At 43.2% G+C, this 17,394-nt stretch overlaps 1 protein-coding gene across 3 annotated transcripts in view; it reads right to left on the bottom strand.

Annotated features, from left to right (window-relative positions):
• LOC139447520 (eukaryotic translation initiation factor 2A-like) overlaps window positions 1-17,394 on the bottom strand; it is a 45,549-nt gene that overhangs the window by 17,418 nt on the left and 10,737 nt on the right. For all 3 annotated transcript variants that reach the window (XM_071228924.1, XM_071228926.1, XM_071228927.1), the window contains exons 6-16: window positions 16,863-16,945; window positions 11,682-11,782; window positions 10,475-10,592; window positions 9,900-10,010; window positions 8,343-8,417; window positions 6,251-6,352; window positions 5,774-5,948; window positions 5,378-5,544; window positions 3,544-3,648; window positions 2,758-2,825; window positions 1,747-1,902 (exon numbers count right to left, since the gene is read on the bottom strand). In XM_071228924.1, the coding sequence (XP_071085025.1) occupies window positions 1,747-1,902; window positions 2,758-2,825; window positions 3,544-3,648; window positions 5,378-5,544; window positions 5,774-5,948; window positions 6,251-6,352; window positions 8,343-8,417; window positions 9,900-10,010; window positions 10,475-10,592; window positions 11,682-11,782; window positions 16,863-16,945 (1,261 nt within the window). The remainder of the gene's footprint in view (window positions 1-1,746; window positions 1,903-2,757; window positions 2,826-3,543; window positions 3,649-5,377; window positions 5,545-5,773; window positions 5,949-6,250; window positions 6,353-8,342; window positions 8,418-9,899; window positions 10,011-10,474; window positions 10,593-11,681; window positions 11,783-16,862; window positions 16,946-17,394) is intronic.

Genomic DNA, 17,394 nt, shown 5'->3' with positions numbered 1-17,394 from the left:
ACCATTATATACACAACAGACACAACCACACAACACCATCTGATACACACCAGACACAACCACACAACACCATTATATACACACCAGACACAACCACACATCAACATCATATACACACCAGACACAACCACACATCACCATCATATATACACCAGACACAACTACACAACACCATCTGATACACACCAGACACAACCACACAACACCATCATATACACACCAGACACAACCATACAACACCATCATACACACACCAGACACAACACCATCATATACACATCAGACACAACCACACAACACCATTATATACACAACAGACACAACTACACAACACCATCTGATACACACCAGACACAACCACACAACACCAGCATATACACACCAGACACAACGTCATCAGATACACACCAGACACAACCACACAACACCATTATATACACACCAGACACAACCACACAACACCATCATATACACACCAGACACAACACCATCTGATACACACCAGACACAACCACACAACACCATTATATACACACCAGACACAACCACACAACACCATCATATACACACCAGACACAACCACACAACACAATCATATACACACCAGACACAACCACACAACACCATCAGATGTACATCAGACACAAATACACACAAACCATCAGATACACACCAGACACAACCACACACAAACCACCAGATACACACTAGACACAAACACACAGAAACCATCAGATACACACCAGACACAACTACACAACACCATCAGATACACTCCAGACACAACATCATCAGATACACACTAGCCACAACACCATCCGATACACACAAGACACAACCACACAACACCATCAGATACACACAAGACACAACATCATCAGATACACACTAGCCACAACAACATCAGATACACACCAGACAAAACCACACAACATCATCAGATACACACCAGACACAACAACATCAGATTCACACCAGACACAACACCATCATATACACAACAACACAGACTAACAGTTGGGTATTGTTTTTAGATGTAATTATATGCATATATTGAATGTAACGAGTAGCCACTTAAAAAAAACAGTTCTACTCAGTGAAATGTTAATTGGAGTACTGGCATGTACCTAAGTGACTGTAGATGCTGATATTATATTGCAGTGTCCTGGAACTGGGCGGTCATCCTTATAATGATGAAAGGAGGAAGGATACCGTGTTAGCAGAGAAGTATCTCCATGTGAGTGTGAGCGTCATACAGCAGGATTACATAATGTAGGATGGACACAGACTAGAAATCCATATCAACCTAGCACCCACAACTCCTTAGAGAAACCATTGCCTGGATGTGAGAATGAACACAACACTATACAGAGGAAGTGTCCTCTAGTGAACTGTCATAGTGCAGTGACATTATGTATACGGAAGAAAGTGTGAAATGTTATGTACATGTATATCGTTGATTTGAAAAAGACAGTGGAGTGGGATTGCTGTTTTTTTGTATATATGTATTAGTATTGGTAGGCCAAGAATGTAAGTTAAGCTAGTTTAGTTAGCTGTGTTAGTTAATTTGGAATTAGTTTAGATTTAAGTATTGTTACTTCAAAAACATAATCTGTGTTTGTTGTTGCTTCAGTACGTGACAAACACCATAAGACACAACAACACAATCATGCAGTCAGCCAGTCAGCTACTCTCCCCAGTGCCTGGTGTGTGTGTGTGAGAGGCAGTCACCTGACCAGCACATACCTTTTTGATTTTCCTCCTCTGTTTGTCCACCTCTGGGTCACCAGGTGCATGCGCTGGTCCTGCCCCACCCACACCCGCCTGGCCCCCCTGCTGTGCTGGCTGAGGGGGGCATGATGTCTGCACAGTGGCCCCACCCTCTTCTTCGTCTTTTCTTTTCTGGCAAATTGCAAGAAAGATACTTTAGTAGCTGAGAGGCATCAAAATTTAAACCCATCAGTCTCAATTAGCAGTTAACTCAACAGACATTGTGTCCACACAATCCACTGTCTAGGCAGCTCTTACAACAAACAGAAGGTGCTGAGCACCTGCTCTGTACAAGTCACACAATCCACTGTCTAGGCAGCTCTTACAACAAACAGAAGGTGCTGAGCACCTGCTCTGTACAAGTCACACAATCCACTGTCTAGGCAGCTCTTACAACAAACAGAAGGTGCTGAGCACCTGATCTGCACAAGTCACACAATCCACTGTCTAGGCAGCTCTTACAACAAACAGAAGGTGCTGAGCACCTGTTCTGTACAAGTCACACAATCCACTGACTAGGCAGCTCTTACAACAAACAGAAGGTGCTGAGCACCTGCTCTGTACAAGTCACACAATCATCCACTGACTAGGCAGCTCTTACAACAAACAGAAGGTGCTGAGTACCTGCTCTGTACAAGTCACACAATCCACTGTCTAGGCAGCTCTTACAACAAACAGAAGGTGCTGAGCACCTGCTCTGTACAAGTCACACAATCCACTGTCTAGGCAGCTCTTACAACAAACAGAAGGTGTTGAGCACCTGATCTGCACAAGTCACACAATCCACTGTCTAGGCAGCTCTTACAACAAACAGAAGGTGCTGAGCACCTGTTCTGTACAAGTCACACAATCCACTGTCTAGGCAGCTCTTACAACAAACAGAAGGTGCTGAGCACAAGTTCTGCACAAGAGTCTGTATGGAAGGATTCTAACTCTTATGGTACTGAAATACTGTTTTCGGTTGTCATGGAAACAGGGATAACACACCTGCTCTGCCTTTGCCTTCTTTGCATCGCGTTTTTTCTTGTTCTTCAGAGACTGACCCACAGGTTTATCTGCACAGTAAATGATGAACAATCAGTACACATCTTCACACCTGACTCCCTCTCTGCTGGATATTGCATAGCTCTCTGGCAAGGTGGTTTGATGGCAACTGGCCCATCACACCTTTCTTAACCATCTCAAATCAGTTAAGCGCTAACATTAATAATTCAAACCCACACATTCTCCCCTTCCCACTGTTCAAACTAGAAATGCAAACACAGAGGCTCCCCAATCCCCAACCTTTTCCTGAATACCACAAAACTTTCCTACCAGTAACATATAGCATGAACCAGTATGCCTTCACCAAATCATGTGACAGCTGACCTCACCAATATCTGTCAATATCCACCTTTGAAGACAATCCACTGGACCATCTACACCTATCCGTATCAGGATATGTACATATGTGTCCCCGCATCCCCATCGATCCCAGATTTGTTCGGATAGTGATGCATGTGTTGCCGTAGTTGACAAGGAAGCCTGGAGTGGTGTGTTTGTCTGACACTTGTCTGGAATACCCAGTGTTATGGTTTTTGTTGATCCACAAATAAAACTGTGTCGTGAAACTATTGCGAGTGTGTGTCACTCAGTTTTCACAGTACTTTCCTCCTCATGAAAAATCTGGTTCTGAAATGAAGTCAAAATATTTTCCAGATGGGATAAGTTCACCCAGTGTTAGTCCCAAGTAATTTACACACAAGTTGAAACAAGTTCTCTTTCACATCCTACCCTGTCCACTGTCAGTCTTGGCATTCGTCGGGGCCTCAAACTCATGCAGCTTGAAGCTGGCAGCCTCTCCCCTGGCTCCGGGTGGCCGATATACACCAACCTTGGCTGCAGAAGACAAAACAAAGTGATGCAAGGGAAACAACTCTCATTACCAGCCGTGCTTATTTGGTTTACACATGAAGCAGATTGACGTTATTAAAAGTATGATAATGTGTAGTTGTGGGAATGTGTGAAAGTTATCAGAATGATGTGGGTCAGTTAAATTAATGGATGCTCATGACAAACAACAGCGAGTCCTGTTTTCTATCATTTGTGGGATAACATATTTCCACATGGAAGAGGCAAGTGCTGGTGATACTGAGAGTCATTTGAGGCAACTGTAAAGGTAATTAGTTATCAGAAACATCTCCGAGAAGGTCAAGAAAGTAGCATGTGTTCATTTAGCGCTGAGGTGGGAAGCCAACAGATTTTTCACGACATTATCTGAGGAAATTTAAAGCAGCAGTCATACTCGGATGTGAAACAGGCGTTTCTAGACAGATTCAAGTTGGTACAAACAGCAGTTTCCCACTCCCTGGATGTTGCTGTTGCACAGTGCAGAAGAGCACTAAACACACCAGTGAGACACACATTACCCTGGATAACATCAGGCACAAGAAAAGCTAGTCAAGGAGAGGAAATGTATTTTGGTAGAATGTAGTGAAGAGTTTCAAATGCAGTAAGCCAGGCCACATTGCAAAAACTTGTGAACAAACTCAACGACAAAAGGGTTCACAGGCACAGTGGAGGCATCTTGACAGGTGTGGCAGACAGGGACAGTGGAGGCATCTTGACAGGTGTGGCAGACAGGGACAGTGGAGGCATCTTGACAGGTGTGGCAGACAGAGACAGAGGAGGCATCTTGACAGGTGTGGCAGACAGGGACAGTGGAGGCATCTTGACAGGTGTGGCAGACAGGGACAGTGGAGGCATCTTGACAGGTGTGGCAGACAGGGACAGTGGGGGCATCTTGACAGGTGTGGCAGACAGGGACAGTGGAGGCATCTTGACAGGTGTGGCAGACAGGGACAGTGGAGGCATCTTGACAGGTGTGGCAGACAGGGACAGTGGAGGCATCTTGACAGGTGTGGCAGACAGGGACAGTGGAGGCATCTTGACAGGTGTGGCAGACAGGGACAGTGGAGGCATCTTGACAGGGACAGTGGAGGCATCTTGACAGGTGTGGCAGACAGAGACAGTGGAGGCATCTTGACAGGGACAGTGGAGGCATCTTGACAGGTGTGGCAGACAGGGACAGTGGAGGCATCTTGACAGGGACAGTGGAGGCATCTTGACAGGTGTGGCAGACAGGGACACATGGCAAGGAACTGCCAGGCAGAGTTTCCAGGTTCAAACCAGGAAGACTAGATGTGGCTGGAGAGTGAGCAGAAACTCTGTAGCAGGAAAAGCTGTGTCAGCAATGACAGTAGGAACTGATTTGTGTAGAATTAAAGTACAAGGGGAGGATGGAGGGCAGAAGTTCTTGGAGTGAGTTGATACTGGGTCTCATAATAGTACAAAAACTGAAGATCTAGACAAGAGTTGGGGAACAAAGAGTGAGAGAAGTTTACAGTGGTGAGGAATTCCACATATCCAGCAATTCTTGGCATGGATTTATTTCCCAAATGAGGATTGAAAGTCACAACGGGGGATGCTGTGTGTGAATTATGATTCAAATACAAAAGACAAGAATGTGATTTTTTTACTATACTCCCTACTTTTGTCTTGGTACATTAGTTCAAGTTGTTACTATAAATGTATTCGCAAATCAGAAAAGCAATAATAGCAATAATACCTGCTGGCTGCTCTATCTCTGCAGATGACTCCACAGCCTTGTAGCGGACAGCCTTCTCTTTGTATAAACCAGGGGGCGCTGGTTTCCACAGAACTTCCCATAATTCTTGGCCAGCTTTGGTGGGTTCGTGGGCCAGTAACGTCCCTGTGTAGTGCCAGATCTTGTAGCTGGACAAATAAACAGCATAACATACTTCACTAATCTCGCAGTACGAATCATGCAGCAAGCTTATATTACAACTGAAATAGAGTAAGTGCAAGTCCTGGAGACCATCTAACTCATGATGAGTTAATTGTAGTATGAGTGTCTATATATCAAGGTAATGGATTTCTCTGCTTCCTGCAACTACATGGATCAAATGGCTGCTCAAGTCCACTGCCGTAGATGCTAACTTACCAGTTGCCGACTCGCAACCGTGGGGACGTGGTGGCTGTGACAAAATGTTCTCCGTCAGGGCACCAATTGAAGGTGGTTGTGTCTTGGGCCTTCATCTGACAAATCAGTTTCTTCTGCTTCAGGTCCCAGAATTCCAAATTTCCATTCAAGTTTCCAAATCCAGCCAGACAAAGAAGTACAACAAAGTCAAGGTCCATGTACAGAGCTAATGAAGAAAGGTTTGGACAATCAATGCAAGTAGGTGTACAGGGAAAACTAATGGTTTAATAGTCTACAAATCTCATCTTGGTACTTACACTGTCCACTGCAGACACATGAACTCCCTCTTACATTACAATCATAAGTAAGAAGCAGCCTGGAGGTAGGCTGACAAAGTACTGGGTAGTTTACACACAATCACTTGTCTAATCAATAGTCTGCGGATGTACAGCAGTCTTGTTATTCTTGGTACAACTGTTCAGCACAGGTAAAGGATATTGTTTCCTTGATCGTTGTAGTAGCAAAGATTGCGTGGTCCGGTGCCAAAGTCGAATAATGGCTCACACTTCATGTTGTAGAGAGTCACCTTGGAGGGCATGTCTGGGAGGGTTGAGGAACTACAACTGCTTACAATGTACTCAACTGATGTTACAAGTATGGATCTCCAGTGATGAATGTAATTAATGAAACAGTAGAAACAATATGGTATGAATAATTTATCATCACTCACTGATTTTTACAATTTCTCATGAATGAAAATCAAAATACCTGAGATTTGTGCCATGTGACTTGAAGTTTGGTTACATCAAGCTGTAGCGCCAGACCCATTTGATGCCTATTTCATGTGTGACCTTGACCTTGACAGAGACAACGGATATATAACAACAGCAAGTTAACCTCTTGCTTTGCTTCTGCAACTGCTGCAGGTTGTTGGGTCTGCAGCTAATGACAGACAGTTAGCTATCTTAAAGAACCCAAAGTGAAACAAACAGATGGACTGCCTGCTGCCACTCTACCTCTGGGGTTCCAGCTGATGAAGTGACATCGTCCCTAACTATTACTGCTGACTACAGCAGCACGAGGCTTCTACCTCTGGGGTTCCAGCTGATGAAGTGACATCGTCCCTAACTATTACTGCTGACTACAGCAGCATGAGGCCTCTACCTCTGGGGTTCCAGCTGATGAAGTGACATCGTCCCCTACTATTACTGCTGACTACAGCAGCATGAGGCCTCTACCTCTGGGGTTCCAGCTGATGATGTGACATCGTCCCCTACTATTACTGCTGACTACAGCAGCATGAGGCCTCTACCTCTGGGGTTCCAGCTGATGATGTGACATCGTCCCTAACTATTACTGCTGACTACAGCAGCATGAGGCCTCTACCTCTGGGGTTCCTGCTGATGAAGTGACATCGTCCCCTACTATTACTGCTGACTACAGCAGACCAAGGCCTCTACCTCTGGGGTTCCAGCTGATGAAGTGACATCGTCCCCTACTATTACTGCTGACTACAGCAGCCCAAGGCCTCTACCTCTGGGGTTCCAGCTGATGAAGTGACATCGTCCCCTACTATTACTGCTGACTACAGCAGCATGAGGCCTCTACCTCTGGGGTTCCAGCTGATGATGTGACATCGTCCCCTACTATTACTGCTGACTACAGCAGCATGAGGCCTCTACCTCTGGGGTTCCAGCTGATGATGTGACATCGTCCCCTACTATTACTGCTGACTACAGCAGCATGAGGCCTCTACCTCTGGGGTTCCAGCTGATGAAGTGACATCGTCCCCTACTATTACTGCTGACTACAGCAGACCAAGGCCTCTACCTCTGGGGTTCCAGCTGATGAAGTGACATCGTCCCCTACTATTACTGCTGACTACAGCAGCCCAAGGCCTCTACCTCTGGGGTTCCAGCTGATGAAGTGACATCGTCCCCTACTATTACTGCTGACTACAGCAGCATGAGGCCTCTACCTCTGGGGTTCCAGCTGATGATGTGACATCGTCCCCTACTATTACTGCTGACTACAGCAGCATGAGGCCTCTACCTCTGGGGTTCCAGCTGATGATGTGACATCGTCCCCTACTATTACTGCTGACTACAGCAGCATGAGGCCTCTACCTCTGGGGTTCCAGCTGATGATGTGACATCGTCCCCTACTATTACTGCTGACTACAGCAGCATGAGGCCTCTACCTCTGGGGTTCCAGCTGATGATGTGACATCGTCCCCTACTATTACTGCTGACTACAGCAGCATGAGGCCTCTACCTCTGGGGTTCCAGCTGATGATGTGACATCGTCCCCTACTATTACTGCTGACTACAGCAGCATGAGGCCTCTACCTCTGGGGTTCCTGCTGATGATGTGACATCGTCCCCTACTATTACTGCTGACTACAGCAGCATGAGGCCTCTACCTCTGGGGTTCCAGCTGATGATGTGACATCGTCCCCTACTATTACTGCTGACTACAGCAGCATGAGGCCTCTACCTCTGGGGTTCCAGCTGATGATGTGACATCGTCCCCTACTATTACTGCTGACTACAGCAGCATGAGGCCACTGCATCATGGTCAGGAAGGATACAGCCATAAACCACACAAAACTCCTGGGACTTCAGATTTGGGTTCCATGTAATGTTGTAGATAGGTCCATTTTTGCCTGAAACATGAACAAAGAGGAAAACTAATCAACACAATGGACAGCGGTCAGCATGTTAGTTAGATCCCAATGTAGAGGCAAACCCAATTTAACTAGGTCATACTCATTTACCACTTTGGTGAAACCCACAGACACTGACACAGTGCTGACAAACCTAAAATATAATCAGAGCTAATCTGGGCTTCGAACCCAACATCTTAGGGACACAACTCTGCACAGCAAATTACAACAGCTTATCCGAATGGCCAAACCACAACCACGACAACACACATGAAGTAAACTGGGAAACCCATGTAGATACCCGTTACTTAGCAGAAGACTCATCCACTAATGGCGTATTCTGAGCGTCTATCATGTCTGATGCTCTGATTGGTCAATCGTGTGGTACAATTGACAGTCTCAACATGCTTAATGGAGAATCATCAAGGGAGCAAGTTAGGTTCAAATGAATTAAAACTGCTTTCAACAGAACATCAGGAATGTGTACAAGCTCAATGTCCCAAGTGCTGCACATCCTAAATAATGGCCACAAGCTTAGGTAAGGTATGGTGCTGACAAACCAAGCTTCATATTAGGGTGAATGGACCAGTGACTGGCACTGGGCTATCTCTTACTGTTTACTGTTTGTTGTTCAAAACCACACTCAGCAATATTCCAGCTACACAAAAGAGGCCTGTAAATAATCCAGTGGGGACCAGACATTGTGAGCATGATCCACGCCATTAGGGTATGATGAAATACAATCAACAAAGTCCCTGTGCCGGACGAGCCTCTCTCCACTTGGTCCACATCCAACCAGCACAAGAAGCTGGGGACCTACTACAACCCAGAATCCCCATGGGGCTACGGAACTATCAGAGCTGCTGACAAAGTGATCATCTAAATAGTAAACCATACAGGCTGTTCACAGAAGTAAGAATACAAGCAGGGGTAGTTCAGCCTGTAGTGACTCCTTGAACAAATTATTATTTCAGCTATATGACCGTGGTCTGTAAATAATCAATTCACATCATGAGCATCTATCTACGCAATTGGGATATGATGCCATGCATCAACCAAGTCAGCAAGCCTGACCACCCGATCCCATTACTCGTCTCATACGACAAGCAAAGTTGCCTTTCACAGCAAGCATGGGTTGCTGAAGACCTATTCTAACTCGGATCTTCATGGGTGTGTTGAACAAGTACATGATGAAAGTGCATTGGCTGCAGTGATCACAATACTGGTAGGGATGGCATACTCCAATTTCATCTCTCCACTGCTTACGAGTGGGGGAGCATCACTTCTATCAGCACTAGCAACAACCCTTACTTGCTTCCCCTCATGGGCAACAACAGGGGGCAGCACCCACAAAGGACGCAATTCACTTGCCCAGGGATGGTCAAAAGTTGTCCTAATCAAGTTATCTCCCTTCTTCAGAAACGTTGACTTTTCCATTGGTGCTATGCTGGAACAAATGCCCTGTTCAGCCCTAAGCCTTACTTAGAGGCACCAAGCAGCTCTCCCCTTTTGTGCTGATGTAGTGCAGGCCCTGTTCCCCGTAGTAGGAGGAGTCCGACACCTCCGTTGATGTCAGGATCAACACAGCAGTGCCTGCAACATGTCCATACCAGACGGTTAATACCAGATAACCTCTCAAAAATAAAACATACTTAGTGTTTGCTAAATCTGGTTATGGAAGTGGCTCAGCTGCAAATGTATTTGATGTTGAAGGTTAAGTGTTATTGTGCTGTGAGAGATGTACTTTACCCTGTTTGTTCCAGATCATGTTAACCCGCTTGGCCTTGAAGGTTAAGTGTTACTGTGCTGTGAGAGATGTACTTTACCCTGTTTGTTCCAGACCATGTTGACCCGATCGGCCTTGAAGGTTAAGTGTTACTGTGCTGTGAGAGATGAACTTTACCCTGTTTGTTCCAGACCATGTTAACCCGCTTGGCCTTGAAGGTTAACTGTTACTGTGCTGTGAGAGATGTACTTTACCCTGTTTGTTCCAGACCATGTTGACCCGATCGGCCTTGAAGGTTAACTGTTACTGTGCTGTGAGAGATGTACTTTACCCTGTTTGTTCCAGACCATGTTAACCCGCTCGGCCTTGAAGAAGCTCTTGTTGGCCAGAGCAGCAGATGGGCCCCCGAAGTTTGGGTACTGGTACACACGCACAAATGATGGCTGACCCTGCAGAAAACTATGAATGTACAGAATCTCACAGATAGTAAAGTACATGTAACAGATTCATTTAACTACAGTGCACAGTGAAACACATAACAAGCCCTGTGTTATTAGTGTATCAGTGTACCCCAACACAAGTCACTCATTCATCAGCCTTGTGTCAGTGTTCCCCAACACAAGTCACTCATTCATCAGCCTTGTATCAGTGTACCCCAACACAAGTCACTCATTCATCAGCCTTGTGTCACTGTACCTCAACACAAGTCACTCATTCATCAGCCTTGTATCAGTGTACCCCAACACAAGTCACTCATTCATCAGCCTTGTGTCACTGTACCTCAACACAAGTCACTCATTCATCAGCCTTGTGTCAGTGTACCTCAACACAAGTCACTCATTCATCAGCCTTGTGTCAGTGTTCCCCAACACAAGTCACTCATTCATCAGCCTTGTGTCAGTGTACCCCAACACAAGTCAATCATTCATCAGCCTTGTGTCAGTGTACCCCAACACAAGTCACTCATTCATCAGCCTTGTGTCAGTGTACCTCAACACAAGTCACTCATTCATCAGCCTTGTGTCAGTGTACCTCAACACAAGTCACTCATTCATCAGCCTTGTGTCAGTGTTCCCCAACACAACTCACTCATTCATCAGCCTTGTGTCAGTGTACCTCAAGACAAGTCACTCATTCTCCAGCCTTGTGTCAGTGTACCTCAAGACAAGTCACTCATTCACCAGCCTTGTGTCAGTGTACTGCAACACAAGTCACTCATTCATCAGCCTTGTGTAACTGTACCCCGACACACAAGAAGAGGCTCATTTGTCAGACCATAAAAACAACACACTGCTTTGCCTGTAGACTAATGCTTAGTCTCTGAAAATTTATAATTTTGATAGAAACAAGTAACATCATTGAAATTGAGATGGGAGATGAACCTGAAAAAATCTAGACTTGCTTCATTTAGAGCTTTTGCATTACAGAAAGGGCTGGTCAGAAGGGAAAATAATATGGTTCAGGGACTGTGAGACACATTCCTGGTTTAGTTTTTGTTGTCTTTCCAAACACCATAATCCGAGGTGGTTAGATCTCACCTTGGCCCCCGGCACATAGGCAGACAGTGTGTAGGGTGCAAGACTTGGGGCCACTTCGTACTCCGATACTTTCTGTAAATGTAGCTTTGTCTTGATGCTTTCTGAAGAAAACATACACATATTAACAGCAATTTTTAGCAAGTTAAGATTTTCTACACAGCTGATTCAACCTTAAATAGATAGGTGGCTCTCTGGTCCTGCACACAACCATTGCATGTGCTCTAAGTGACAGTTTCCTTCATTGTGACACACATGTAGTTGCAGGTGAGGCCAAATGCAGCTGGACAATTCCGGCCATAGTTAATGGATAACACTGTCTCCTGACAAATAGCTGTCATCAGCTGATTACCATGCTAGTAAGGCCTAGTGCAGCTGGACAATTCCGACCATAGTTAATGGATAACATTGTCTCCTGACAAATAGCTGTCATCAGCTGATTACCATGCTAGTAAGGCCTAGGGCAGCTGGACAATTCCGGCCATAGTTAATGGATAACATTGTCTCCCGACAAACAGCTGTCATCAGCTGTAAATATAGTCTGGACCAGACAATCCAGTGATTGATATCATGAGCATCAATCCATTGGGATCGATGAAATACTTCAACCAAGTCAGCAAGCCTGACCACCCGATCCTGTTAGTAGCCTCTTACGACAAGCATAGTCACCTTTTACAGCAAGAATTGGTTGCTGAAGACGTATTCTACCCGGATCTTCACAGGTTAGCTCGCTAAAGAAAGTATTATTTGGTTATACTAAATAACGCACTAAATACTAATAGGTTTACTTATTTCTGCATAGCAGACATAGGGCTATTCAAAGAAGCTGCCTTATCTTATGGCTGCCATACAAGCAGTCTTACACCTGTCAAAACTTTACTACTTTAACACAAATCTTGTGAAAGAAATTGGTGTTTCCCATAGATGTCATTGATTATATAGGGAATTCCCTTAATTGAAATTTATGCATGCATCTACATATATATTAAAAAAAATAATAGATAACAATTATCTACAATCAGTTGTCAAGTGTCAGTTCTGTTTCAAAGAGGGCAGTTTTCCTCATATTATTATGTACAACTGATCAATGATGGATATTATTGAACAGCTGTTGTCCTTTTATAGATAGATCTAGCAAGCTTTGAAGATGAAAATATAGAACTCGAAAAAAAGAAAATATGGCAAAATCTTCATTCGAATCTGAGCCCAAAGCCTTAATACCACACCATTCAGTAGTATGACATTTCCAACATATACAATGGTGTTGTTAGATTCATTTTGTTCAGATCGTCTGGGAACAGACACAGCCAATACACACCAACATTGACAAGGTACATGCCCTTAGGCATGTTTACGTAAATGTTCCTACCATAACCACAAAACAGCTGGGGATATTGTTGACAGTGGCAGTTTCATATTAATGCAGATAAAATGAAGATTATTATCTTATTCGGATCTAGGAAGAACAGTGGTGTTTTAAATATAAATAATAATATTACTGAAGTAGTATTTCATTAGTAATATTGTCAAAATAACTATTTAGCACAGAAATATCACTACCATTAAAAAATACTTCTAATTAGAATTTACAAAAGAAACAAAGTATCTTCAGGCGTCATACAACACATCTTTACAAATGATTGACTGCTAATAGAATGTTTGAACAAGGAACAATGAAACTTGCTAACAGAAATACAACCTCTACATTAAAAAACAAACCTAAACAAATCTTAAAATACCTAGAATTTGATAGAGAATATTCTATTTTCCCAAACACCTGTGTATTAGACTAAGGAAGTAACACCTCAATGCATGTAGATGCATGCGTCCCAGGTGAATCCCTTGAGGTGCATGCATTGACAAGTCTCCCTTCCACTGTTTGTCTGATATGAGAGCCAGCTGAGACAGCCTCTGATATTCACCTTTACAGCATGTATGTGGTTCTCTTTGCAACAATTAGAACAATTGTACTCACCAAATGACACAATACTTAATCACAGTATTGAGTTTTAAATCAAATACAAAAACAACTATTAATTTCCTCTGTAGGTTAACGAAGGAAAATACTATTGCCACTGTTACAACTTTCCAGTTGTGAGGATTGTAAACATTTGACTTCAATCTGAAATACATAAGGTTGTTTTGCAATCTACAAAAAACACTACTGTATGCTTTCTGTCTTCAAATGACATTAAGTGTTTTACACACAATGCTGAAAGAACACACATTGCTTTCTTTTATTATAAACTGGCAGAAACTTTTATGGAATGATAATGTTTATACTGGTACAAGCAGGATTTTTAAAGATTGTTATTGCTGTGAAGACTATGTCAAGAGCTTTATGCCCCGGAGTTACAGATCTGCCTTTACAAAACTTAGATGTGGCATTGCACCTTTAAGGATCGAGGCAGGCAGATATATTAATTTATAGGTTGAAGACAGAGTGTGCTTTAATTGTAATGATCATCTTGAAGATGAAGATGAATGTCAACTATTCGATGATCTAAGATCTAGATTATTTACGGGTATAACGGCTAAAATGTCCAACGTTTTAAACCTATCAAACAATGAGAAATTGTGTGTCCTTTTTAAACATGAGGTTTATGTCACTGCCAAAACCTGCTGTTAATATTACAACACAGAAAACTATTGCTATATGGGTAAAACATTTTTTATCTGTATATATCATCAAGTTCTGTGTATCATCTCTCATAACTTCATATGAGTGGCTCTGTATCATTATTTTTATGTATAAACATCTACTTTATGCATGTTTTATGATGTACAGCGGTGAAACGAAAATAACATATCTGTCTGTCTGTCTGTCTGTCTGTCTGTAACAAAATATTAGTTGATGGAGTTAATGTGTTTCCAGCAACATGTCAACCAGCTGAACATAAACAATAAGGTGCCCATTGGACACTACATACTGATACTACATGGTCCACACAGTCAAAGGGAAACAACTTTCATGTTTCAGATAAATGAAAGGTCATGGTCATTGCGACAGCATGCACATAAAAGAGGCATGTTTGAATAATTGTGAAGCTTTCGTGTGTTATCGACTCATAGCTGGGCATAATTCCTAATCCTCGCGCCTAAAGTCAGGAAACAGTGCTGCTAGTGATTCACCAGCTTCAAGTGGACAAATAGCATTACATTCAGCATTATCAGACATTCACCATGAAACCTGGGATACATTCCATGACTGGCATGTGCAAACTGCTTTTTACCTTCCCAAGAAAACAAATCATACTAATGTCAAAAGTCATCAATGTTAACTCTACCAAAAACAATAAAACCATTTTGCAACACTATCAGTCAAAAAACATTTATATTATATTTGCCACTTGAATACTGTTTAAATCAGAAAAAACAAGAGGAAAACTTCTACTTTTCAGAAAAGTGTTCTGGAGAATCAGCAGTGTACATAGTGAATTGTGTATTGGGAGGCAGGGGATTCAGTGACGGGACAGTGACAGCTGTGTTCATTATGTGGATGTCTTTAACCTCTCAGATGTCATCAACACGCAGACTATTCATTGATAATCCTAGTTTTAGACGCTTTAGTTTCAGAAGTGACATAATTCTCCTGGTATACATTTCATTGGCAAACGGTGATGACGAAGTAGTTTTGTGTAAACATTGTCTTGTCATCCAAGGTATTATGCATGTCTTATTGTGCTCATTATGAAAGGCACCAAGCATTTTCCTCCTGCAATACATTGCCATCATTACACCGAGGCTGTCATTCCCCGACCACCAATGTTCTTGCTGCCTATGTATCAGGCAGATAACTGTGATAGTCTTGACCCTGAGGACCCTCCATTACCGGACAATGAGATGGGTCAGATGGTGACCATGCACACAAACTGTCTGAGGGCATGTGTAGATGCTACGTGCTATGGGGTGCACTCCACACTAAACTTCCTATGGCCCATGAACGTGTATCTTGTCAACAATTTGTTTCTCAATATAGGTCACAGGCTGGTTGTATTGTGTTATAGGTTGTTAAACTTTGGATAATATGTTTCTTATAACATGAGCATTATAAATGTATTTAGCTAAAGTAACTACTGTGTTAAGATCTTGCGGTGATATAAGAAGGCTGAATTTGTGATACTTTGGATAGAGATAAAACTTGGTCTAATCTAAGTTATTGTAAATTAGTGTACTTATCCTGAAAGCCCAGTTCTCCAGTTTAAGAGATCAATGAGTAAGTTTACAATGTGCCACACTGACAATGCCTGGGGCATGGCTTAACTGAAGGGGCTGGAGTAATAAACACTATAGTGCTTCCTAGTTAGATTCCTGAATCACAAGCTGTTGACATGAGCCTGTAGCACTAGCCCCAGGCAGGTCCCCCAGCCCAGCAGGTCCCCCGATCCCGATGTACAGCCAACCACTGTCTTCATCATGAAGCTCCAGGCTACTGCACATGCTAAACACACAAAGCTCCTGGTTTTATTGATACCATTCAGTGATAATCCCATTTATCATTTTAATCAAGATTTCCCCAGGCTGAACATGTTGTGTCTAATACAGACCAGAATTAAGAATGGGTGCAAATAATTTTCAAAAAGAGCTGTATGGTGATTATTATTCCCCAGGACTCACCACCAGTGAGATCCAGGCAAAGCCTGTGTTACTGTATACCACACAAACCCAATGCTCCATCCTGAATGTGGTGATGTGAAGGCCTGACTGTGTGCCGAGGACTCCCCCTGACCACACCATCCTTCAACAGGACTCAACACCAGTAATTAGCAGTTCTATTGTTTCCTGCACAGGTGTGGGCCAGCTAAACAACATTGTGTTACTACTTAGCTGCATTAAGTAAAGTGGACATTAATCTTAATTGTGTGTCCAAATAACGATATATACTGGATTAAACTGAAAGCTGTAGATATAAGACAATAGGCCTGTAACAAACAGATCTCTTCACCTGAGATGAAGGCTGAGATAAACACGTCCTAGGCACAGAGGAGTTGTGTTACATGAGACCTGCACCACATCCACATCACAAACATCACCCACAAGACTGTTATCATTCATTAGTCAGTAGGCTATGCATTTCACATGTTGCTACCAAATAGGCTTCAGAATCCAATGATTCGAGAGTGATCTAAAGCAGTTGAGAAAAATATTATGAAAAATAACTTTAGGTGACTAGTGAAAACTGACCAAAATCATTATGTTCAAAGAAGTGCAGTTCATTGTTGACATTACGGCAACATATCCCTTCATCCTGACTCCACTGGGGGCACCTGCAACACAGTGATACATCACTCAGCAACAATAACATGGGGCACCTGCAACACACTGATACATCACTCAGCAACAATAACATGGGGCACCTGCAACACACTGATACATCACTCAGCAACAATAACATGGGGCACCTGCAACACACTGATACATCACTCAGCAACAATAACATGGGGCACCTGCAACACACTGATACATCACTCAGCAACAATAACATGGGACACCTGCAACACAGTGATACATCACTCAGCAACAATAACATGGGGCACCTGCAACACACTGATACATCACTCAGCAACAATAACATGGGGCACCTGCAACACACTGATACATCACTCAGCAACAATAACATGGGACACCTGCAACACACTGATACATCACTCAGCAACAATAACATGGGGCACCTGCAACACACTGATATATCACTCAGCAACAATAACATGAGGCA

The sequence above is a fragment of the Haliotis cracherodii genome, unplaced genomic scaffold, assembly GCF_022045235.1.
Source record: "Haliotis cracherodii isolate W230 unplaced genomic scaffold, xgHalCrac1.p SCAF_7, whole genome shotgun sequence".
In the NCBI taxonomy this organism is placed as follows: domain Eukaryota; kingdom Metazoa; phylum Mollusca; class Gastropoda; order Lepetellida; family Haliotidae; genus Haliotis; species Haliotis cracherodii.
This window is presented reverse-complemented; position numbering and strand designations above follow the sequence as displayed.